Source organism: Molossus molossus, unplaced genomic scaffold, assembly GCF_014108415.1.
Source record: "Molossus molossus isolate mMolMol1 unplaced genomic scaffold, mMolMol1.p scaffold_m16_p_9, whole genome shotgun sequence".
In the NCBI taxonomy this organism is placed as follows: domain Eukaryota; kingdom Metazoa; phylum Chordata; class Mammalia; order Chiroptera; family Molossidae; genus Molossus; species Molossus molossus.
In genome coordinates, this window is record NW_023425403.1 from 27,673,155 (window position 1) to 27,700,096 (window position 26,942).

The 26,942-nt window shown below is 37.3% G+C and overlaps 1 protein-coding gene across 1 annotated transcript in view; it reads left to right on the forward strand.

Moving 5' to 3' along the window:
- LOC118622327 (disintegrin and metalloproteinase domain-containing protein 5-like) overlaps positions 1–26,942 on the forward strand; it is a 108,403-nt gene that overhangs the window by 70,348 nt on the left and 11,113 nt on the right. Inside the window, exons 17-20 of the mRNA XM_036249777.1 lie at positions 3,651–3,737; positions 13,681–13,792; positions 17,248–17,407; positions 18,517–18,567. Coding sequence (XP_036105670.1) covers positions 3,651–3,737; positions 13,681–13,792; positions 17,248–17,407; positions 18,517–18,567 — 410 coding nt within the window. The remainder of the gene's footprint in view (positions 1–3,650; positions 3,738–13,680; positions 13,793–17,247; positions 17,408–18,516; positions 18,568–26,942) is intronic.

Below are 26,942 nucleotides of genomic sequence, written 5' to 3' on the forward strand. Positions count from 1 at the left end.
GAAGTCGTCAGGGTCTAGGCTTTTGTTTGCTAGCAGTTTTGTTTCTTGATTACATCTTCAATTTCCTTAGTTGTTTTTGTCCTGTTCAAATTTTCTGTCTCTTCTCTGTTCAGTTTTGGGAGACTGTGCATTTCTATAAATTTATCCATTTCACCTAGATTGTCCAATTTGTCGAGTATAATTTGTAGTATGTTTTTATGATCTTGTGTATTTCTGTGGTGTCAGTTGTTACTTCTCTTTCCTTATGGTTTTGTTAATTTGGGTCCTCTCTTTTTGTTTCTTGGTAAGTCTGGCTACAAGTCCTTCAATCTTCTTTATCTTCTTTAAAAAACCAGCTCTTCGTTCCATTGTCCTTTATTTATGCTCTGACTTTTACTATTTATTTTCTTCTACTTGCTCTGGGTGTTTCTTTCTGTTTACTTTTTAGTTATTTAAGTTGTAGCATTAGAAAGTCAATTAGGAATTTTTCTTGTTTCTTGAGGTAAGCCTGTAGTGCCATGAACTTCGCCCTCAGGACTGCTTTTGTTACATTCCATAGATTTTTGTGTTGTTTGTGTGTTCATTTTCATTGGTTTCGAGGAAGTTTTTAATTTCTTCCTTGATCTCCTTGGTTATCTATTTGTTGTTTAATAACATGCTATTTGGCTTCCATGTGTTTGAATGTTTTTGATGTAATTGACTTCTAGTTTCATGTTTTTGCGACCTGAGAAAATGTTTGATATGATTTCAAACTTCTTGAATTTGTAGAGACTTACTTTGTGTCCTAACATGTGGTCTATTTTTGAGAAAGTCCCGTGGCACTTGAGAAGAATGTATAATCTGCAACTTTGGGGTGAAATGTTCTATAAATATCTAACTGTTCCAGTTTTTCATTTAAGAACTTTTTGTCCTTGTTAATTTTTTGTCTAGAAGATCTATCCAGTGGTGTAAGTGGGGTGTTAAAGTTATTCATTATAATTGTATTACTAATGATCTCTCCTTTGAAGTCCTCCAGAAGTTTTTATACATATTTTGGTGCTCCTGTATTTGGTGCATATATGTTAACCAGGGTTATATCCCCTTGTTGGATTGATTCATTTACTATTATGTAGTGACCTTCTTTGTCTCTTATTATGGCCCTCATTTTGATGTCTGTTTTATCAGATATGAGTATTGCTACACCTGCTTTTTTTTTTTCCATTTCCATTTGCCTGAATATTTTTTCTCCATCCCTTCACTTTTATCCTGTGTGAGTCTTTTATTTTGAGGCAGGTCTCTTGTAGACAACATGTATATGAATCATGTTTTCTTATCCAGTCAGCTACCCTATGTCTTTTGATTGGAGCATTTAAACAATTTACATTTTAGGTTATTATTGATAGATATTTATTAGTTGACATTTTTTTTTATGCCTGTGTTTCTCTCCCTCTCTTCTTCTTCTCACAGCAGTCCCTTCAGCATTTCTTGCAGTGCTGGTTTGGTGGTGGTAAATTCCTTTAGCTTTTTTTTTTTGTCTATGAAGTTCTTTATTTCACCTTCAATTTTGAACGATAGCCTTGTTGGATAGAGTAGTCTTGGATTCAGACTCTTGCCTTTCATTACTTCATGTAATGCCACTCCCTTCTGGCCTGCAGTGTTTCTGTTGAGAAATCAGCTTACAGTCTAATGGAAGCTTTCTTGTAGGTAACTTTCTATCTCTCTTTTGCTTCTTTTAAGATTCTTTCTTTGTCTTTAATGTTTGCCATTTTAATTATGATGTATCTAGCTGTGGGTCTTTTAGGGTTCCTCTTGCTTGGGGCTCTTTGTGTTTCCTGGACTTGTGTGACTTTTCCTTCACCAAATTAAGGAAGTTTTCTGTCATTATTTCTTCAAACAGATTCTATATTCCTTTCTCTGATTCTTCTCCTCCTGGTACCTCTATGATGTGAATGTTGTTATATTTTGTGTTATCCCAAAGCTCCCTTAAACTCACTTCTTGCTTTGTAGTTTTTCCCCCCTACCTTGTCTTCTAACTTGCTGATTTGGTCTTCAGCTTCTTTTAATCTATTATTAAATCCTTCTAAGTTATTTTTCATATCAGTTATGTTACTCTGTATTTCCTCTTGGCTTTTATTCATAGCTTCTACCTCTTTTTTTTAAGCTGAAGTAATTCTCACTGAACTCTCTATAATTCTCATTAAGTTGCTTGTAGTTCTCACTGAATTGTGAATCATTGCTTTGCATTCTTGATCTGACAGATTGCTTGCTTTCATTTCATGTAGTTCCTTTTCTGGTGATTCCTCCTTTTCCTTCATTTGGATGTTGTTTCTTTGTCTCACCATTTTAGCAGTCTAATAGTTCTAGGTCTGGTGAGATCTGTTGGGATGTGTGGGCACATCTGTGTGTATCAATTAAGGCTTCTTTGCCTCCCAGGCTGTTTCGGTTTGTGGAACCTATTGCCTGCTGTTCATCCTGGAGGACTGACAACTGGTGGCTGGTATTGGTCTGTCATGGTAGGTGCTGCTGTTGCACATGGGTCCTGCTGGTGGTCTTCTGGGGTGCATGATTCCTGCTGGGGCGCTGCCTGGTGGGGCTCAGATCCTGATTATTCACTGCTGATGCAGCTGGGGATGAGTGTCAACTCCCAATCCTCTGCTGCTGTTGGAGGCTAGGATATTCAGCAACCAGGACTTTGCTGATGCCAGGGGAGGGGCTCCACTCCAAATCTGCTGCTACAGTTGTCAGGGGCAGGTCTCTGCTTCTCAAACCTTGCTGCTGCTTGGGTTGGAACACCACTCCTGATCACCTCTAATGATGCCGCTGGGTATGGGTATCAGCTGCCGATCTGTGCTGCTGCTGCCTGTGGATGGATGTCCATTCCCGAGCCTCTGTTTCTGGGGTGTGTCTAGGTTGCTGAATCTCAGCCGCTGTTGGTGATGGGGCTCCACTCCTGCCTAGTCACTGCTCCTATGGGGTGAGGTGCTGAGCTCTGATCAGCCTGCTGCTGTGAGGGAAGGTGCTAGGCTCCAGGCTGGTTGCAGCTTCCACATAAGGCACATTGGCAGTACTGCTATTGTGTGCTGCTCCCCATTGACAGCAGGGTCCACTGGTCCAATGGTGCAAGGTGCACTGGTGGGCTCCCTATCTGCTCCACTGCCTCCTCCCAGAGAAGACCAGGGATCTTCCAAAATTGCGCGGCCTTCCAGCTGCACAGGGAGAAGCGCACTGACAAGCCGCTTATTGTGGTAGCCAGCTGTTTCATGTCCACATCACAGGAACCCTCTGCCTCACATTTCTGGACTGCTTGAGGTTGCTTGTCCACACTCCCATCCACTCACACTCTCTCACACTCACTCATAGTCTCACACACTCACTCTCCTCTGGTCCTGCCAGCTGCCATCTTTTCTCAGTGAATTCTTGAATTCAAGGAACTAATCAAATACATATCTAAGAGGACTTCTGTTCTAGATAGTAAAAAAGTAAAACTTCCAACTTTTCACATATGATTATGTCTTTATAATCTAAAAATATCCAGCTTATTTCACTGTACTCACAATTACTTTATTTTATGGAATTTTACGCTAATTGTTGGAAATATGAATTCTGAAATTTTATTCATTTTTGTCTGTATTATCAAAGAACAAAATCTAATTATTTGACTTTGTTTTTCATTTTCTTTTGCTTTGTTTTAGCTTTGTGTCGATTTTATCTGTAGAGAGATTAAGTACTTGACCAATACTGCTGCATGCAAGAGTTCTACAACTTGTAATAACAAGGGAGTAAGTAATTTCAATTTTCATTGTAAGCAACATGTTTTGCAAATTCAATAAACAGTTTGGAGATTTATAAAATTACTTGAGTAATTTTCAAAATCATTTTTTATACTACGTGGTGTCATTTAAGAGTCTATATTTTATAGCTTTAGTATTATTTTCCTAAGAAATCTTGCCAAACTATCAGAGAAGATAAAGTACAAACATTTAAGATGATTCTGGATATATAAATGGTAAATATGTAGGGTGGGTGTGCTATAAGCACCACGTGTTTCCATATAACCCTAATTATCTTATTTTTACAGAGAAAAGGCAGAAACTAGTAAATAAAGGTTATTAGAATTTTCTTGCTTGTCTTTCTAGTTCATTTAGGGTCTGGGCTGCTCTGTAAAGCTAGAAAGAAAATGTGATTAATGGCATGTTACTAACACTTGGCAATATTTGGGATTGGCTATGTGGAGAGTTGAAAAAAATTTAAAAAATGGACTTGGCAACACAAGTTATATGTACTTCTTAAGGTATAGACAATTTCAAGAAAAAATTGGTGAAAATTTGTTGAATTTCTCTATTATTTATTTATTTATTTTTATTATTTATTTTATTTTTGTTACAGATGCTTCTCTTTTTTCCCCCACTGATTCCCCCAGCCCCATCCCTCCCCACCCTGTCTCCACATTGTTGTCCATGTCCGTTGTTCATACATATATGCATAAAAGTTCTGTAGTTTATTTTCCCCCACCCCCACTTCTGGGAATTGTCAGTCTGTACCCCAAGTCCACATCTCTGGAACTACCCAATTCCTCAGACTGTTATGCTTATTACCTTCCACAGATAAGTGAGATCATATGATACTTGTCTTTCTCTGTTTGGCTTGTTTTGCTCAGGATAACACTTTCTAGGTCCTTCCATGTCATCTCAAAGGATAAGAGATCTTTCTTTCTTACAGCTGCATAGTACTCCATTGTGTATATGTACCACTGCTTTTTTATCCATTTGTCTACTGATGGACACTTGGGCTGTTTACAGATCTTAACTATTGTAAATAGTGCTGCTACAAACATGGGGGTACATATATTCTTTCTTATTGGTGTTTCAGGCTTCATAGGGTATATTCCTAGAAGTGGAATCACTGGGTCAAATGGAAGTTCAATTTTTAATTTTTTGAGGTAACACCAGTGTTTTCGATAGTGGCTGCACCAGTCTGCATTCCCACCAGCAGTGCACTAGAGTCCCCTTTTCTCCACACCCTCACCAAAACTTGTTGTTTGATGATTGTTGATGGCGGCCATTCTGACAGGTGTGAGGTGATACCTCATTGTTGTTTTAATTTGTATATCTCTGATGATTAGTGATGTTGAGGATTTCTTCCTATATCTCTTAGCCATTTGTATGTTCTATTTGGAGAGGTGTCTATTTAGTTCCTCTGCCCATTTTTAAATTGGGTTCTTTGTCTTCATTTTGTTGAGTTGTATGAGCACTCTACATATATTGGAAATTAACCCCTTATCTGATACATCATTGGCAATTATGCTCTCCCATACAGTGGGTTGCCTTTCCATTTTGATGATTGTATCTTTTCCTGTGCAGAAGCTTTTTAGTTTGATGTAGTCCCATGTGTTCATTTTCTCCTTTGTTTCTGTTGCCTTAGGTAATGAATCAGTGAAAATTCTGCTGCATATGTTGTCTGAAATTGTGTTGCACACATTTTCTTCTAGGACTTTTATGGATTCATAGGTCACATTTAAGTCTTTTATCCATTTTGAGTTTATTCTTGTGTATGGTGTAAGTTGATGGTCTAGTTTAATTTTTTTTTTTTTGCATGTAGCTGTCCAATTTTTCCAAGACCATTTATTAGAGAGGCTGTCTTTACTCCACTGTATGCTCTTGCCACCTTTGTCAAATATTAATTGAGCATATTGCTTTGGGTCCATTTCCGGGTTCTCTGCTCTGTTACACTGCTCTGTATGTCTGTTTTGTGCCAGTACCAGGCTGTTTCAATTACAGTGGCTATGTAGTATAACCTGAAATCTGGTAATGTGATCCCTCCTACTTTGTTCTTCTTTTCCAAGATTGTTGTGGCTATTCGAAGTATTTTTTTGGTTCCATATGAACTTTTGAAGTATTTGTTCTAGTTCTGTGAAATATGTTGTTGGGATTTTGATGGGGATTGCATTGAATCTATAGATTGCTTTGGGTAATATGGACATTTTAATGATGTTAATTCTTCCAATCCATGAACAAGGTATGTGCTTTCACTTTTTTATATCTTTCTCTATTTCTTTTTTCAATGACTTGTAGTTTTCTGCAAATAGGTCCTTTATTTCTTTGGTTATGTTTATTCCTAGGTATCTTAATTTTTTTTGCTATGATGGTAAATGGAATTGTTTTTTTAGTTTCTCTTTCTGTGAGTTTATCATTGGTGTATAGATATGCCATTGAGCCCTGGCCGGTTTGGCTCAGCGGTTGGAGCGTCGGACTGCGGTCCGGAGAGACCCGGGTTCGGTTCCCGCTAAGGGCATGTACCTTGGTTGCAGTTTGTCCCCGGCCCTGGTTGGGTCGTGTGGGTGGCAACCACTCGATGTGTCGCTTTCACGTCGATGTTTCTCTCTCTCTCTCTCCCTCTCACTCTATCTGAACAAAATATCGAAAAATGTCCTCGGGTGAGGATAAAAAAAAAAGGAGAAATGCCATTGATTCCTTGATGTTAATTTTGTATCCTGCTACTTTACCAAATTCATTTATTAAGTCTAGTAAATTTTTGATGGAGTCTTTGGGTTTTTCTATGTATAGTATCATGACATCTGCGAATAATGACAGTGTCACTTTCTAATTTCAAATTTGGATGCCTTTTATTTTCTTCATGTGTGATTGCTGTGGATAAGACTTCCAGTACTATGTTAAATAAGAGTGGCGAAACTTGGCATCTTTGTCTTGTTCCTGTTCTTAAGGGAAATGCTGTTTGTTTTTGCCCATTGAGTATGATGTTGGCTGTAGGTCTTTCATATATGACCTTTATTATGTCGAGATATGATTCCTCTATTCCCAGATTGCTGAGCGTTTTTATCAGAAATGGGTGCTGGATTTTGTCGAATGCTTTTTTAGCGTCTATTGATATGATTATATGATTTTTATCTTTTATGTTGTTTATGTGGTGTATCACATTTATTTATTCACAAATATTGTACCAGCCTTGCATCCCTGGGATGAATTCCACTTCGTCATGGTGAATAGTTATTTTGATGTATTGCTGAATCCAATATGCTAGTATTTTGTTCAGGATTTTGGCATCTTTGTTCCTCAGTGATATTGGGCTGTAGTTTTCTTTCTTTGCAGTGTCTTTTTCTGGTTTTGGAATTAGAATTTTGCTGGCCTTATAAAACGAGTTTGGAAGTCTTCCTTTATCTGGAATTTTTTAAAATAGTTTGAAGAGAATGGTTGTTAGTTTTTCTTTGAATGCTTGGTAAAATTCCCTCATGAAGCTGTCCGGACCTGGGCTTTTGTTTGCTGGGAGAGTCTTGATTACATCTTCAATTTCTTTTGGTGTTATTGGTATGTTTAAGTTTTGTATCTGTACCCGGTTCAGTTTTGGGAGACTAAGTGTTTCTAGAAATTTGTTCATTTAGCTTAAATTGTCAAATTTGTTGCCATATAATTGTTCATAATATTTGTTCACAATCCTTTGTATTTCTGTGGTGTCAGTTATTATTTCTCCTCTTTCATTTTTGATTTTGTGTATTTGGATTCTCTCTCTTTGTTTCTTGGTGAGTCTAGCCAAGGGTCCATCAATCTTGTTTATCTATCCAAAGAACCAGGTCTTTGTTTCCTTGATCCTTTGGATTGTTTTTTTGGTCTCCATGTCATTTATTTTTGCTCTGGTCTTTACTATTTCCTTCTTTCTACTTGCTCTGGGGTTTTCTTTTTTGTTTGCTTTCTAGTTCTTTAAGTTGTAAGGTTAGATAGTCTATTAGAAATTTTTCTTTTTTTTTTTTTTCTTTTCAAAATCTTTATTGTTGAATGTATTAGAGATGTTCCTCATTTTTTTCCCATTGACCCTCTCTTCCCCACTCCCGCCCCCCTCCCACCTTTTCCCACACTATTGTCTGTGTCCATTGATTATGCATATAAGTTCTTTGGTTTATTTCTTCCCACCCCCCAACCCCTTTCCCTTTGAGATTTGTCAGTTTAGCAATGAATTTGTACTTCTGAATCCCTTCACCTTTTTCACCCATTCCCCCAACTGCCCTCCCATCTGGCAACCAACAAAATGTTCTCTGTATCTATGAGACTGTTTCTGTTCTACCTGTTCATTTTGTTTGTAGATTACATTGTTGATAGATATGTATTCATTGCCATTTTGTTTGTTCATATATTTTATCTTTTTCTTCAAAAAGACCCTTCATCATGTCATATAATAATGGTTTGGTGGTGATGAACTCCTTTAACTTTTTCTTGTCTGGGAAAGTCTTTATATGGCCATCGATTCTAAATGACAGCTTTGCAGGATAGAGTAATCTTGGTTGTAGGTTCTTGCTTTTCATCACTCTGAATACTTGTTGCCACTCCCTTCTGGCCTGCAAAGTTTCATTTGAAAAATCAGCTGACAGCCTTATGGGAACTCCCTTGTAGGTAACTAACTGCTTTTCTCTTGTTGCTTTTAACATTCTCTCCTTGTCTTGAACCTTTTGCATTTTGATGATGATGTGTCTTGGTGTGGGCGTCTTGGGGTTCATCTTGTTTGGGACTCTCTGTGCTCTCTGAACTTGTATGTCCGTTTCCTTTACCAAGTTACAGAAATTTTTGCCATTATTGTTTCAAACAGGTTTTCAATTTCTTGTTCTCTCTCTTCTCATTCTGGCACCCCCAAGATGTGAATGTTGGCCCACTTGAAGTTGTCCCAGAGGCTCCTTACACTACCCTCATTATTTTGGATTCTTTTTTTTTTTTTGGTGTTCTGATTGGGCTTTTTTTTTTTTTCTTCCTTATATTCCAAATCAATGGTTTGCTTCTTGTATTTATGTACTCTACTATTGAATCTGTGTAAATTATTCTTTATTTTAGTTAATGCCTCCTTCATTTCTGACTGTTCCTTCTTTATGCTCTTGAGGCCCTCACTAAGTACATTGAGCATCCTTATAAGCAGTATTTTGAACTCAGCATCTGTTAGGTTGCTTATCTCCATTTTGTTTAGTTCTTTTCTTGGGGGTTTTCTTCTGTTCTATCATTTGGGTCCTGTTTCTTTGTCTCCTCATTTTGGCTGCCTCCCTGTTTGTTTCTGTGTATTACTTATTGAGGAATATGGGGCTATCTGCGACCAGATGCTGCTTGTTTGAAAGAATTTAGGAAAATTTGAAGCATGATCTAAGACAGGCCAATCCTGTGATTAAGCAACTGGTAACAGCTTGGGTGGGCCTGAAAGTTGGGTAGCAGGGCGGGGCCTCAGGGAATCACCAGGGCGGGGCAACCAGTGTGAGCCAGGATTTGGGAGTCCCAGATATGGCAACTGTCTGCTCACCAAAGGAACACAGGTCTCTGACAGCACATTTGTCCCGGAGAAAGCCCCCTCTCCAGCCCTTGCTCCAGTGCCAAATAGCTCAGTTCTTCCCTGTATGTCTCTGGTGCCTCTCGAGCTGCCTCCCCTCCAAGCTTAGAGGGAGTGAGTTAGATAAGTCCGTGTGCGGGCCCTTTAAGAGGAGCTGCCTGGGGCTCCAGCCACCTCAGCTTCCCTGAGCCTCAGTTCTCACTGTTTTTTCCAGCCAGAAATTATGAGGACTTCTCTTTCTGGCATGGGAACCCTGAGTAGGGTGCCTGGTGTGGGACGGGGACCCGTCAGTCCCCAGAAAGGGCCTTCCCAGCTCAGTTGTCCTCCTGATTTTTATCTGCCACAAGAGTGTGTTGAACCAGCCCCTATGCCTCTGCCCTTCCTACCAGTCTTGATACAGCTGCTGCTTTAATTCCGTAGATGTAGGACTGCCATTCAGCTTGATTTCAGGTGGTTCTGAATGATGTTCTGTACATTCTGTAGTTTAGTTGTAATTTTGATGTGGTTGTGGGAGGATGTGATACTACATTTACCTATGCCGCCATCGTGACCAGGAATTTTTTTCTTGCTTTTTGAGGTAGGCCTCTAGTGCTATGAACTTCCCTCTCAGAAGTGCTTTTGCTGCATCCCATAGATTTTGTGTTGTTGTGTGTTCATTTTCATTGGTTTCCAGGAAGTTTTTAATTTCTTCATTGATCTCCATGGTAACCAATTGTTCAAAAACATGCTATTTAGCCTCCATGTTTTTAAATGTCTTTGCATGTTCTTGTTGCAATTGATTTCCAATTGCATGCCATTGTGATCTGAGAAGATGCTTGATATGATTTCAATCTTCTTGAACTTGTAGAGACTTAGTATGTGCCCTAACATGTGGTCTATCTTTGAGAATGTCCCATGTGTACTTGAGAAGAATGTGAATTCTGCAGTTTTGGGGTGTAGTTCTCTGTAGATATCTATTAAATCCACTTGATCTAGCGCTTCATTTAGAGTCTGTGTTTGTTTCCTTGTTAGTTTTTTGTCTAGAAGATCTATACAGTGATGTCAGTGGGGTATTGAAGTTTACTGCTATGATTGTATTGCTGTTGATTTCTCCTTTGAAGTCCTCCAAAAGATTTTTAATATATGTTGGTGCTCCTATATTGAGTGCATATGTTTATTAAGGTTATATTATTCTGTTGGATAGATTCTTTCAATATTACGTAGTGGCCTTCTTTGTCTCTAGTTATGGCCTTCATTTTGAAATCTACTTTATCAGATATGAGTATTGCTACCCCAGCTTTTTTTTTCTTTTCCATTTGCTTGAATGATTTTTTTCCATCCCTTCACTTTCAACCTACGTGAGTCTTTTGTTGTGAGTTTGGTCTCTTGTAAACAACATATATGTGAGTCATGCTTTCTTATCCAGTCAGCTTCTCTGTGTCTTTTTATCGAAGCATTCAAACCATTCACATTTAAAGTGATAATTGATATGTACTTATTTATTGCCATTTTTGTTTATTGTGATTATATTTTTCTTCCCATTTCTTCTCAAATTATAGCAATCCTTTTAGCATATCTTGCAGTGCTGGTTTGGTGTTAATATATTTTCTTAACCTTTTTTCTTTTTCTTTCTTTCTTTTTTTTTTTTGTCTGGGAAGCTCTTTATTTGACCTTCATTTTGAATGATAGCCTTGCTGGATAGAGTAGTCTTGGATTGAGATCCTTGTTTTTTTATGACCTTGATTACTTCATGCCACTCCCTTCTGGCCTGTAGTGTTTCTGATGAGAAGTCAGCTGAGAGCCTTATGGGATTTCCTTTGTAGGTAACCTGTTGCTTCTCTCTTGCTGCTTTTAGGATTCTTTTTTTGTCTTTAACTTTTTGCATTTTAATTACTATGTGTCTTGGTGTGGACCTGTTTGGGTTCTTACTTGGGGCTCTCTGTGCTTCTTGAACTTGAATGCTTTATTCCTTCACCAAGTTAGAAAATTTTCTGTCATTATTTCTTCAAATATATTCTTTAACCTTTGCCCATTTTCTTCCTCCTCGGGGACCCCTATGATGCAAATGTTATTACATTTCCAGTTGTCCCACAGTTCTCTTTAGCTGTCTTCCTGTTTTTTAAATAGTTTTCCTTTTGGTTTTCTGATTGGTTGATTTTTTTTCTACCCTGTCTTCTAATTCACTGATATGGTCCTCAGCTTCCTCTACTCTGCTGGTTAGTTCTTCCGATGTGTTCTTGATTTCTGCTATGTCATTCTTCATTTCCACTTGGTTGGTTTTCAGTGTTTCTGTATCTTTACTCATGGTGCTGATGTCCTTACTCATGCTGTTGAGCTTCCTCAAGATAATGGCTCTGAACTCTACTTCTGATAATTTGCTTAGCTGCATTTCATTGATCTCATCTTTGATAGAGTTCTCTTGTTCTTTCATTTGGGATTTGTTTCTTTGTTTCACCATTTTGGCTATCTCAGTGGGTTTTGGAGCCTGCCAAATTATCCCTGTGGGTGTTGTTGTTGTGCTGTTTGTGGCTCCCTCTACTGGGTTTGGATGAGCCTGGGTGGGCACACGTTAAACGCCACTTTCAAGTCTTCTTTTCCTCGGTAGATTTGAAAGCCTAGGAAAGGTTCAGCTATCCTCTAGCTTTTTCCTGGAGGCTAGTAGTCTCAGTTACTCAGTGCCTGGAATGTAGCCCTGGTGTTCTGCAAAAGAGGATTTCCAGGGGGTGGGGCAGATGCTGTTTATCAATGAGCCTCAATTTGCATTTCTTTGGTTCACCTGGGAAAGGCTGACTGTCTGAGGGGAGTGAGGACTGCTGCTTTTCCCCACAGCTCTGGGAAGGAGCCCACTGGCCAATGTCCTTTGTGTCTACAACTCAGCAAAAACTCTGAGTGCCCTCCAAATCCCAGGTGTCCCCACAGAGTTCCAGTCCAGTCTGCCCTTCCTCTGCTGTAGCCCCCAGGTGAGTGGCTGTGGCTATTTTATCACTATGTCCAGGCCCTCTTTGCTATGGAGCAAGCTTGGTTTTTATTCCCCAAGGGTGCTGCTCACATCTAAGACTGCTGCTGTCCATGGCTCCCAGTCTGCCACCCTTTCGTGCCTCTGCAGGTCCTACCAGTGTCCCTGGTTATATGTTCCTATCTTGCTGATTTTCTGTTGCTTTTTTTCCAAAGATTTGTCTTTATTTTTGTTGTAATTCCCTTTTGGTTCTGGGAGATTGTCTGTGTAGCTTATATTCACTCCACTTCCATTTTCACATCCTCTATGCCTATCTTGTGCACAGCTGGGTCGCACAGGCCTTCCTGGTGCCCCAGCGCCCTGCAGGTCCCATGGGTAACTGGATTGCAGAGTCCCTTTGGGGACCCGGCTCTAAGCCTATGTTATGGGCTGCTGGGTCATGCAGGCTTCTCTGCAGCTTCAGCACCCCACAGGCCCTGTGGGTAACTAGGTCGTGCAGTCCCTGCTAGGTCACACAGTCCTCTCAGGTACTTTAGCACCCCACAGGTCACACGGGTAACTGGATAACACAGTCCCTACTAGGTTGCACAGGCCTCTCTGGTGCCCCTGTACCCTGCAGGTCCTGTGAGAAGGCAGTTGGATTGCACCAGTCTCTCTCAGGCTCTGGTTTCCCACTGTCCTTGTGAGCTGCTGGACAGCACAGGCCTCTGTGGAGCCCCAGGTCCTGCAGCTGGTGGCTGGGGAGTGCTGCTGCCCTGTGGGGCTCAACTCCTGCTCAGCTTTTGCTGTAGTTTTTAGGGATGGGTCTCAGCTGCTGGTCTGTGCTTCTGTTGCCTGGGGATGGATGTCTGCTCCCCAGCTTCTGTTGCTGGGTGTATATCTAGACTCTGATTGGTCTGTTACTATGGGGGATGGTGTTGGGCTCTGGGCTGTTGGCGGCTTCTGGGACCAGCACCTTGGGAGCTGCAGTACTAGTGCACTGGTCTGTGTTGACACAGAGTGTCCACTGGTATGATGGTGGCAGGTGTGTTGGTGGGCTCAGGTTGCTGGGCCCTAGCAGCTCCCACTGCCTCTTCCCAGGGAAGACCCGGGATCTTCCATAATGGTGGGACCTCCCCGCAGAGCAGGGAGAAGGGCCCTGAAGGGCAGCTTACCGTTGTAGCCAGCTGCTCCTGTCCACAGCACAGGAACTTTCTGCTCCGTGGTTCTGCACTGCTTTGGTTTGGTCGTCCACCTTCACATCCACTCACACTCTCTCACACACTTGCTTACTCTCTCACACACTCACCCTCCCTCCGGTCCTGCCCACTGCCATCTCTTCTCTTTATTTCGAATTTGTCTATTAAAGATACATTTTATAGAATGGATAGCTTCTCTGGAATAAATTATCTGTTGAATCAATGTAGATATTCATTGTTCTCTATTGTAAATCATCTTTGTATATAAAAATTTGTTCTGTTTTCTGATTATTCCAGGTTTGCAATAATTTAAACCATTGCCATTGTGACAAAGGGTATGTTCCTCCTTCTTGCCTAGAAAAGAAAGGACAGTTTGGAAGTGTGGATGATGGGCACATAGCTGAAGCAAGTTAGTATCTTTAGCTAAAGAACATATATGTGTATCCATTGGACTTGGACAATAGTGTGGTTAAGTCCAAGGGAGGGGGAGGCGCAGGTGGATGGAGGTGGGCAAAAAGGAGGGAAAGGGGGACACCTGCAATTATATCAACAGTAAAATATTTTAATAACCATATAGAAAGATTATATTAAAGAGAATAAATTAAAGTGTAGATTACAAGCTAGATTACCGAACAACTGAAGCAAAAAGACACAATTTTATTTAATTATAAGGTAAAAATAATCTTGGTCAGTATAAGTTTGTAATTTTTTTTCTATATCAACATTGACATTATTTACTAATATGAAGTGTATCCAACATTAGGCACTTTTAAAAGTAGAAATTTCAATGCATATAATTTCACTAGTTAATTTAAATTATTTGCTTTGGATTATTTTATATATTCCTGGTTTAAAATAGCATTAGTACTCATTGTTATATTAATGCCACTAGAATCTTTCAGGCTGTCTTTTGTTCCTTTCTCCTGAATTATAGGAGCTTCAATTTTGAAACTTCCTCTGTAGAATCTCTACTTTCCCACCTAAGGTTTCCTGAATATTGTTTTGAGATCAAGAAGGTCTGCATAAAACTGAATAAAACTGGGGGATACTCCCTGTTCCAGAATGTATGAAAGCCCGCCTAAAATAATCTGGGTGCAGAAAAGGGCTGTCTACCCTTACTCTCTTTCCTTGGGGAGCAAATACATAATGAATCTCCTGGACAAACTAATCTGTATCTTAGATTAGTAATACCTAGGGTGACCCACTTTTTAGAGAGCTAACACAAAGCTGTATCAGATTGTGTATCAGACCAAAATAAGAGCATGATAATTTAACATGTGTATAGAATTATACACATATATTATTTTCTCATGAACATGTGAAAAATACTTATTCCTTGATAACAATCAAGGATTTTCTAAAATGCTCCTCAAAATTCCTATAGCCTCTACCATTACTCAGTTCCAAAGCTATTTTCACATTTTTAGGTAGTTGTTATAGTAGCACCCTATCTGAGTACCAAAATCTGTATTAGTCAGGATTCTCTAGAGAAACTGGACCAATAGGATGTGTGTGAATGTTTGTGTGTGTGCGCACGTGTGTGTGTGTGTAGAGAGAGAGAGAGAAATTATAAGGAATTGGCTCATGTGATTATGGAGGCTGAAGAGAGTCCCAAGATCTGCCAGGTGAGTTGGCACACTTGGAGCCTTAGGAGAGCTGATAGCCTAGTTCGAGTCCAAAGGTCTGCAGGCTTGAAACTCAGAAAAAACCAATGTCTCAGTTCAGTTTCTTCAGGCAGGAAGAAGCCTCCCTTATTCTTGAGAAAATCAACATTTTAGTTTGATTAAGACCTATAGCTTATTGGATGAGGCCTACTCATATTAGAAGAGGCAATCGGCTTTACTCAGTCTACCAATGTAAATGTTCATGTCATTCCAAAATGCCCTCACAGAAACACACAGAATAATATGTGACTAAGTATCTGGATACACATGGCCCAGTCAAGATGACACATAAAATTAACCACCACACACATTAATAGTATTTATTGGCAGAAAAATACCAAGAGTCCCTCTCTTTAAAATGTTATTGGCAGGATGTACTTATCTGTATATATATAGCTTACTCTAAAAAAATCAATTTATTGATTTATGATGGAATAGTTAATTGGAGAAGCAAGGTAATTATGTAAGCTGTGTTTTTAACAGTACAAAACTGAGATAGCTTCCTTTATGAACAATATTATTTCTATTTTACTCAAAATTATCATCTGTTTTGTTTTCAGAAGTCAATGAGAATGTGTGTGTGTGTGTGTGTGTGTGTGTGTGTGTGTGTGTGTGTGTGGTGGGGGGGATTGCAAATCAAGGGAAACTTTTGGGAGATGCAGCAGATGGATTCAGACCTCTCCAGGAAAATAATCTATTTTTCTATACCTGATGTTTGACTGTAATGTTTGGTGTGGGTAAGACCTATGTTATGGGGAGTCTGATCTGATGATTAAACCCTTTACTAATAAAGGCTAAAACACTTTGGGGTAATGAAAAGGAGGAGGTGAAAAGCCATGAATAGTTAAGTGCTTGGATGATTCCCTAAAGCATCTGTGGAATGAAGTAGCAGAAGCTTTGAGGCAGATTACTGGGGACTAGTTTTTACTAATGGAAAATGGAGATCCAGAGTAGTTAATAAAATAAAGAACACCAAATTGAAAGGGGAGTTAGTAGAAAATATTCTTTCTTGGCTATTACTAGTAGTGCTTGTTAAAACTAGACAGTAGTATAGGGGAAAGAAGTAAGACCAATTTTTCTGGTTCCTGGAAAATCTACTCATGCTTCTGAGGCCACCTGGGAATATATTACATTCTTTTCAAACCCAAGTAATATCATTGATTACCCAAAAGACTGTCTAAGTAGCTGAGAAACAATCTGCAGCATACAGCCAGAGAATCTCTTCATCTGATTCAATGGCTTTCTGATTACAAATACAATGTAATCCTGATCCTAATAATACTAGGAACCTCAATCACATGCACAAAGCAGACAAGCAGAAAGTGTTGAACTTCCTACCTTGAACTCACTAGAAAAATCTTATGGGAAAAGGTAGAAGCTCCAGGGTGATTACAATAGGAGTATATTGAGATTCAGTGATCATTGGTAAGTGTAGTTGGAGAGTGGTTCCTCTGCCTGTCACCTCCATTGTTCCAACTGGCAAATAATACACAGTGTATCCAATAAAAGGAGACAGGCCAATGAACAGAGGAGAAAACGAACTGACATAGTATCAATCCAGAAAGGTGGCTGATATATACAAAGAGGTGGAACCTGAGGAGCACATTCTCAGTTGAGAATGAATGAGAACTGAGAAGAAAAATGTTGATATTAGCACTAGTTAGTAAAAAATGGGTTAAAGCCAGGCTTAGCCATATATTCTATAAAATAATCCTAGAGCCATTTTAGTTTCTTGTTGCTACATACTTGATTAAACAACTTAGTTAAATAACTAATTTATTTAGCAACTACTAATTATTAATTTTTAGAAAAATTGTAGTAATGTAAGATAAATTAAATGCCACATTTCCCATGTTTAACTCTCACAATTGTGGTATGCATGTTTGAACTTTGTAAAAGTGGTATCAGAAAAGAATTGAAGAAATGTTTGCAAATATTAAACATGTGATTCATGAAATAACATTACCTTTAGTCAATAACATCACCATATGGTGGAAGATCAAAAATGCAAAATCATTAGTAAAGCACTAGTAACAGTTTATTTTGTACATTAGTTTTTTTGAATTTTATTAGATGTATAATTTGTATGAATACAATGATTGGTGTTTGGGAATAGTGTTGGTAATGATAGCTTCTCCACCTTTTTATTTGGTTAATAAAGTCTCTGACATAATTTGAAATGGGTTATTTTCTATTCTAGGTAGAAGGTACTTGGATGGAAGATCTACTCCTTCTCCAAAACGCCAATTTCAACTCATTTTCTACATTTCTTTACCTGTGCTTATCATTATTGCTGCTGTTTTAATAAAGCAGGATAAAATAAGAGAGCTATGCTACAGAAGGGAAACGGAAAATAAGAGGTATGTATGTATATAAAATAACTCATTAAATAAGCCAAGAAAAGAGTATTCAGGTTTCATGAAGAATTATCTAAGACTATAGGTAAAGCAATATGAGGAGAAGCCCAAGGGATATATTTCAAACCAGTATGGTATTCTTCATGTTACTTTTGTTTTACTCATTTTACCACTAGAATCACTTTACAAGGACATATGGGTGCTTTTAATATTGTGGTTTAATCAGTCTCTTAGCCCACTGACCCTGTCTAGTTATATTGTCAACAGGCTTCATGAGAATAGGTGGCATTGCATTTCAAGGGAACTTGTGAAAAAGAAATGTTTTAGATACAGAGTTTCAGAGCAGTGGAAAACAACTTTATTAGAGAACCTCTTTCTACTAGAGATTATATCTCTGAATCTGCATGTAAAAAACTGTGATATCTTTATGTTCTTAAAATCATTCTCCATAATTCTATAAAGTGGGAGATAATAGTTTTCCAATGTATTGAAAGCTTTTAAGTACAACAACTTAGTAAGTGAAATCACCATATTACCTGTAATCAGTTACACAAATATCTTTGGGCCCAGCATACTTCTGCTGTGCAACTGTGCTAGCTCTGTGAGTTACCCAAATATTTAAACATCATTATTAAGATCTTTATTAATAATTTACTGTATTTTCCCACAGAAATATTTACCTCTAGTTTTGCGTTCCAAAAATTGATAGGAAAAACCTGTATGAAGTATGTGTTATGAGAGGAAGAAAGAAATATGTACTAAAATATATAGGAAATTTTTGACTACTACTAAATGTTTTGGGCTTAATTTTACCTGAGGATTTAGGGATAACATAGAATCAGGGGCCCTGTCTGTACGAATGTAGCTTTTAACATAAACACTTGAATAAATATAAAATGAGGATAAGAGGAGTTAATCAACAAAGCAAGGTAGCTGACCGCACTTGTTCTAATATTGAGACCACATCTGTTTTGTTTGTATTATTTAATTGGAAGAAGATATTTCATTTAATGAATCACTCTGTTTCTTTGAAAACATTCTTTATTCAAATAGTCACTTAATTAACATTTAAAAATTTCCCCACTTTAAAGTAAGTTTTATTAATTTTATAGATCTGTGTCAGAAGAAGACAGCAATATTAGCAAGTTATCCACAAATGTAAGGTGAGTGTAGAACAGTGTGATTAATCATTTGGCATTGTATGGTTTGGTCATTGTTTAGAACACTTAAGAGTTGTTAATTTGAAATCAAAACATTTGTTCATAATATTCCTTTTGGTTCTCATTGCAAATTATTTTTATAATCCTTAATAATAAAATTTGGATTCATGATATCTCACCATTCTTTCCTGATCTACACTAAAGGAGTGACTTTCGTACACCCTCACTAACATCTATGAGTGAGTACACAAATGATGGAATTTTTTTTTGAATATTAGTAAGAAGCACGTATCTTGATGACATTTTACTGCCATATAAAAAGAGGACTGATACTAAAAGGGATGCCATATGTGCTTATTGTTATACTATTATTTCAGAAAAATTACTATTAATAAAATAGAGACTTGGAGTTTTTATTTATTTTACTGCATTGATTCATCTTGGAAAGTAAATTTAGAGATTAAACCATGGAATAATCATGCACATTATTTTATAAAATTAGATATTTCCCCTCTATTAGTAGTATATGAAAATTTCCCTTAGCTAATGATGGATACAATAGAAAAAGAGAGCTCTGCTGGTTTAGCTCCACAGTTAGAGCATTGGCATGTACTCTAGATCCCCAGCATGGATCTGGGTCCTGTGGAAGGCAGCCAGTTGATAATCTCTCTCACATTGATGTCTCTCTCTCTCTCTCTCTCTCTCTCTCTCTCTCTCTCTCCTCTCTCTCTCCTCCTCCCCTTCCACTCTGTCAAATATATCAATGGGATAATATCTTCAGGTGAGAATTAACAACAACAACAAAATAATAAAAAATGAAAATGAAAAGAGAATATTTCAATAGCATCCAAGATTGTTTTTTAAGTTTTCTCTTCATCCTTGCAGTACAAAGTTGTGCACTGACTATTATATTTCTGTAACGAATATTGAAATACATGCCTAAACTGAGGGAATTCTAATTTAAGAGCACTATTAAATATGAACAATACCATCCTAACCTGATGGTTAAGGCAGACTGTTTTAGGTTCTACAACTATTAGGTATATCCCTGCTTTTTAGATAAGAGTATACTTTAATCCTTTCAATCACAATAAAATGCGTATTACAGAACAGAGAAGAAATGTATTTCTTTTTCCATTGTAATCTCCATCAAAGAGACAGAAAAAGAGGAACTCTTTGCCCTTGAAGACAGTGGATTGGAAGAAATAATTAAGGAAAGAGCAGAAATAAATGAAAAAAATATACGAGGAAAAATAAAAATAAAAATGTAAGTGAGGACTCAAAAAAAAAAAATGGCGGAGGAGTGCATGGAAGCTACACAGATGATCTCCCCAGGACCAAACTGGAATTACAACTAAAGTAAAAACAAATCATCAGGAAAAAGCAACAGAAAAGCAGCTGGAGAGGACCATATAAACAGGGACACTGGTAGGTATGTGGAGGCATGAGAGTGTGGCAGGCTGGGAGCACACTGGCAACAGTAAGTAATCTTAGCTGTGAGCAGTGCCCTTGAGGTTAAAATCTCAAGCCAGCTGTACAGTGCATAGGGCTGTGACAGAGCATTAAATTAGCCACAGCCACTGACCTTGGGCTCTGTCAGAGGGAGGAAAGACTGGAGAGGAACTCTATGGGGAACACCCGGGATTTGGAGGGCATTCAGAGTTTTTGCTTAAACACGGCCACACAGGATGGTGGCCAGTTTGCTCCATCCCAGAGCCGTGGGGAGAAGCAACAGTCCCTCCCTCGGAGATTCAACCCTACACAGGTGAGCCAAAAAATGCAAATTTAGGCTCATTAACAACCAGCATCTGCCCCATCCTCTGGAAATCCTCTTACACTGAACACCTGAGGGAGTTTTTCATTCAACTGAGAACCCAAGGCTCTTCAAGTAACTGAGACTAATAGCCTCTTGGCAAAAAGCTAGAGGAAAACTGAACCTTTCCTAGGCTTGCAAATCTACCCATAAAAGTAAGACTTGACAGTGGTGTTTAATGTGAGCTCTCCCATGCTCATCCAAACCCAGTAGAGGGAACCACAAACAGCAGAACACCAACACCCACAGGGAAAATTTGGCAGGCTCCAAAACCCAGAGATAGCCAAAATGGTGAAACAAAGAAACAAATCCCAAATGAAAGAACAACAGAACTCTACTGAAGATGAGATAAACAAAATGCAGTTAAGTAAGTAATCAGAGGTAGAGTTCAGGGCCATGATTTTGAGGAAGCTCAACAGCATGAGTAAAGATATAAAAACATTAAAAACCAACCAAGTGGAAATGAAGAATGACAGAAATAGCAGAAATAAAGAACACGTTAAAAGGACTAACCAGCAGAGTAGAGAAAGCTGAGGACTGGATCAGTGAATTAGAAGACAGGGTAGAAAAAATCAACCAATCAGAAAACCAAAAGGAAAAAACGATTAAAAAACAGGAAGACAGCTTAAGAGTACTGTAGGACAACTGGAAACATAATAACATTCGAAACATAGGAGTCCCTGAAGAAGAAGAAAATGGGCAAGGGTTAGAGAATATATTTGAAGAAATAGTGACAGAAAACTTTCCTAACTTGGTGAAGGAAGAAGGCATTCAAGTTCAAGAATCACAGAGAGCCCCAAGTAAGAAGAACCCAAACAGGCCCACATCAAGACACATAATGAAAATGCCAAAAATTAAAGACAAAGAGAGAAACCTAAAGGCAGCAAGAGATAAGCAACAGGTTACCTACAAAGGAACCCCCATAAGGCTCTCAGCTGACTTCTCAACAGAAACACTACAAGCCAGAAGGGAATGGCAAGAAGTAATCAAGGTCATGGAAAACAAGAATCTGACAAGACCCCGAATAGCTACAGCAATCTAGAAAAAGAAGGACAAAGTAGGTGGGATCACAATACTGGATATTAGGTTGTACTACAAAACTACCAGAATCAAAAGCTACTGGCACAAGAATAGGCATATAGATCAATGGAATAGAACAGAAAACCCAGAAATTGAGTCAAAACATTATACTCCATCAATATTTGACAAAGGTGCCAAGAGCATACAATGGAGTAAAGACAGTCTCTTTATCTATGGTGTAGGCAAATTTGCAAATTTTTTTACATGCAAAAAAATGAAACTAGACCATCAACTTACACCATACACAAGAATAAACTCAAAATGGATAAAAGACTGAAATGTGACTCATGAAGATCCTAGAAGAAAATGTAGGTAACAAAATTTCAGACATCACACGCAGCAGAATTTTCACTGACACGTTACCTAAGGCAACAGAAACAAAGGAGAAAATGAACACATGGAACTACATAAAACTCAAAAGCTTCTGCACAGCAAAAGAAACAACCATCAAAATGGAAAGGCAACCAGCTGTATGGGAAAACATAATTGCCAATGATATATCAGATAAGGGGTTAATTTCCAAAACATATAGAGTGCTCATACAGCTCAACAAAAGGAATACAAAGAACCCAATTAAAAAATGGGCAGAGGAACTAAATAGACACCTCTCCAAATAGAACATACAAATGGCTAAGAGACATATGAAGAAATGCTCAACATCACTTATCATCAGAGAGATGCAAATTAAAACAACAATGAGGTATCACCTCACACCTGTCAGAATGGCCGCCATCAACAAATCATCAGACAACAAGTGTTGGCAAGGGTGTGGAGAAAAGGGAACTCTAGTGCCCTGCTGGTGGGAATACAGACTGGTGCAGTCACCATGGAAAACAGTATGGTGTTACTTCAAAAAATTAAAAATTAAATTGCCATTTGACCCAGTGATCCCACTCTTGAAATATACTCTAAGAAGCCTGAAACACCAATTAGAAAGAATATATGTACCCCCATGTTAATAGAAGCACTATGTACAATAGCTAAGATCTAGAAACAGCCCAAGTGTCCATCAGTAGACAAATGGATAAAAAAGCAGTGGTACATATACAAAATGGAGTACTATGCAGCTATATGAAAGAAGAGCTCTTATCCTTTGAGACGACATGGAGGGACCTGGAAAGTATTATCCTAGGTGAAACAAACCAAGCACAGAAAGGCAGGTATCACATGATCTCACTTATTTTTGGAATATTATGAGCATTACAGTCTGAGGAACAGACTGAGGGTAGTACCAGAGATGTGAAATAGGGTACAGACTGACAATCTTCAAAAGAGGGGGTGGCAAGGGGAAGAGATAAACCACGAAACTTATATGCATGTATGCATAACCAATGGACAAGGACAACAAAGCTGGGTACAGGGCTGGAGGGATGGGGAGGAGGGTGTCAATGTGGGAAAAAGGAGAAACATCTGTAACAAAAATAAATAAATAAAATACACACACACAGAATAATGTAAGTGATAAAAATTACCTAATAGTTCAAAATAAAAAGAGAAAGGATATAATGAGCAATATCAGGTAATAACATTGCATATTATTGATTTTTTGGATATTAGGAGAAAAGAAGGTATTGGTAACAACTTATAATCAATACATACACATTTTTAGTTTGAAGTACATTCATACAGCATGGCACTGATATAAAAATGATAATGACTAATAGAACAGAATAGGGAACCCAGAAATCAGTTCACACATATATGATCAACTGACCTTTGAAAAGACTGCCAATAATACACAATGGGGAAATGATTGACTCTAACAAATAGTGTTGGGAAAATGGAATACCCACATACAAAATAATGAAATTAGACCCTTACCTTAAACTATACACAAAACTCAACTCAAAATGGATTAAAGACTTATATGTAAGCCATAATACAGTGAAAATCATAGAAGAAAATACAGGGAGAAAACTCTATGACATCGGTCTTGGGAATGATTTTTTGTATTGACACCAAAAATACAGGAACAACAGTAAAAAATAGACAAATGGAACTATATCAAACTAAAAAGCTTCTGCATAGCAAGAAAAATATTCAACAGAGTGAAAGGCAACTTACAGAATGGGAGAAAATATTTGTAAACCACGTATCAAGTAAAGGGTCGTTTGCCAAAATATATAAGGAACTCCTACAGTCAAAACCAAAACAGCAGCAGCAGCAGCAGCAAAACTGATTACCTGATTTACAAATGGGTTAAACACTTTAGGCATTTTTCCTAAAATTCTATACTGATGACTCACTGGTGTATGAACATATAGTCAGTGTCATTAATCATCAGAGAAATCCAAAACAATAATGACTACTTGTTAGAATGGCTATTATCAAAATAACAATGTTAATAAGGATGTGGAGAAATTGGAACCATTATACACTGTTGGTGGGAATACAAATTATTACCTTCACCATGCAAACTGTTGAAGAGTCTTCAAAAAATTAAAAATGAGACTACTATGTGATTCAGTAAACCACTTTTGGATATTTTCTAAAATAATTGAAATAAGTATCTCAGGTTGATGTTAGCAGTTCCATATTCAGTGGAGCACTATTCAGAATAGCCAAGATGTGAATGCAGAGTAAATGTCCAACAATGGATGAATGGATTAAAAAATGGGATATACACATGCAATTCTATGTTGGTCAGCCATAAAGGAGAAATCCTGCATATATTACAACATAGTTGAATCTTGAGGACATTATACTAAGTAAAAGAGTCAGTTACAGAAGGACAAATTAACTGCATAATTCCACTTATATGAGATATCTAAAACAGTGAAACTCATGGAAGCAGACAGTAGAATGGTGGTTGCCTCAGAATGAGGGGAGGGAAAGAAGTAGTGTTGTTAATCAATGAGAATAAAGTCTCGGTTATGCAAGATGAACAAGTTCTAGAGATCTGCTCTAGAACATTGTCTCTATTGTTAACAATAACACTGTATTGTACACTTAAAGATTGTTAAGAAAGAAAATCTAATTTGAGTGTCCATATCACAATACAATAAAATTTTTTAAAATATAAGATGTTTTGCTTCCCAAAGAACTTCCTTATAAAAGGGAAAGAGGAAGTCACAAAGTAAGAAAACACTTTTCTAATACATATTTCTAACGAAGGACTTATACTCATAGAATCCCTACAAATCAATACCAAAAGGTGGGAGAACCTAGTAGTCAAAATATTTGAAGAGAAACTTCACAAAAGATGATATCAAAGGAGCTCAAAACATAAAATAAATTGCTCAATATCATTACTCATCAGAAAAAGACAAATAAAAATAAAAATGAGTGTCTTCTACAAGAGTGGATCATATTAAAAATACTGACATCAAGGGTTGGTGAGAATATCAGACAAGTAGGACTCATACACTGCAGGTGGGAGTAGGTATTGGAACAGCATACTTTTTATTACAGTTCAGCAGTTTAGCATCTTCTGAAACTATTAGGTTTCAATCAGATTTGTAACTCACATTTTCATTTTTAAAACTATCATCTGTGCCCTGGCTGGTTTGGTTTAGTGGTTAGAGCGTCGGCCTGTGGACCAAAGTCCCGGGTTCGGTTCCCGCTAAGGGCTCGTACCTCTGTTGCAGTTTGTCCCTGTCCCTGGTTGGGGTCGTGTGGGTGGCAACCAGTCAACGTGTTTCTCTCATATCGATGCATCGTTTTCACATCGATGTTTTTCTCTCTCTCTTTCTCCCTCTCTCCCTTCTGCTCTATCTGAAGATAAATGCAAACAAAACAAAACAAAACAAAACAAAAAAAGTCCTCAGGTAAGGATCAAAATAAAACAAAACTATCATGTATCATATTTAAGTTTTATATTTTATAATTAATTCAACATTTATTTTCTAGACTTATGACAACGGAAATTCCCTATGTACTTTGAGTCTTATTATTTAAAATATTTTGCTTTTCTTTTTCATTGAACTTGAAGCTGTTTTTACTTTTCCCTTTTTTAATTTTTAACTTTAAAACTTATCCTTCTCTTTTCCAACATCACTAATCTATGTATATGTAGGTTTCTGAATATTTAAAATAAACTCAATCAAAATATATGTTGGATACATGGGTACAGAGAACTGAGAAAAATATTCTGAAATGTATATGAAAGGCAAATAGGAATATCCAGGTCAACTTCAGTTTTAGAATTAAACTAATAATGAATTAAAATATAGTTTTATTTTCTAACTGCATCTTTCTGAGTGTTAATATATTATCAAATATTTGTTTAAATATCTATGTTACCTTAATAGATATATGAATTAAGGATACATTTTCATAATCAATACACAAAGGCAATTTCCATGAACAATATAGATGTATATCTTCTTAAATGTTTTTCTAAATAAACATAAAAATACTTTTTTTTAACTTAGAAATTATTATGGAAAACTTTTTCCATCTTAAAATTGGGCCAATATCATTCTTTCTTCACATTTGGTATTCAATTTAAAAATAAAAAAATAATTTATTTTAAAAAATCATTATTATAAATATTAAAACTTCCAGCTTTCCATTGTCACAAACTCCCTGTGAATAACATTCTTAAATGGATACACATTCTGGAACAATTGTCTGATTATAGTCTTAGGATAAATCCCTAGAAGAGAGATTGATCAAAGCATTAATATAGTATGTACATCTTATTATTTTGGATATCTATAGCCAAATTACCTAGTTGTAATGATCACCACCAATCTGTATGTATCAAGTTGTGACTTATTTATTTTTAGTTAATTGAACATGTGAGTTGTGTATTTTCTGACATAGCATACTTTAAATTTTACTATTTTTTTTACTATCCTATTGAGTTTTCTTTGTTATTTTTCACTATGTCATTTAGTAATGAAATATTTCTATAAAGAGTATGGCATAGAAACAAAAAGTGCACAATATTACCATATGGAACTAGAAACATTTTTGAGATTCCCTTTGGTATTAGGGATGCATAGTATTTTTACTTTCTTCCATCTCTCACTCCACTGATTTTTCTGTTATGTGAATTGGGATTTTAGATCTAGCATACTGTTAATAAATTCCTGGTTTTTAAACATTATTTATCTCAGTTCCAAAAATATTTTGTCATTTTTGCTTTTGTACTTGTTTACAACAAACATTCTGACTTTATCTGATGTTTAACTGGTTTCTTTTTTCACAAATCTGAAGAATGATTTTATATTTTGATGACAGTAAGATCCTCTTCATCTAGAGTCTTAGGAATGCCCCAATATTGCCTTGACTCTCCTCTCTTAATTCATTCAATTAACTGTATGTGTATCTTAGTGTGTGAATCCTTCTAGTAAGCATGGATAAATAAACAGAGTGTTTATAAATCCACTTCTATCATGAAACAGAGTATTTGCAGTTGAGGTAACAGATAGTTGTTTTTTCTGGATTTAGTTTTAATTTCCTTGATTTTTTTCCTTTTAGTTACCCAATGTCCTTTAAATTACTTGTGTTAGAAATATGTTAAAGAAAAAAAGAGCAA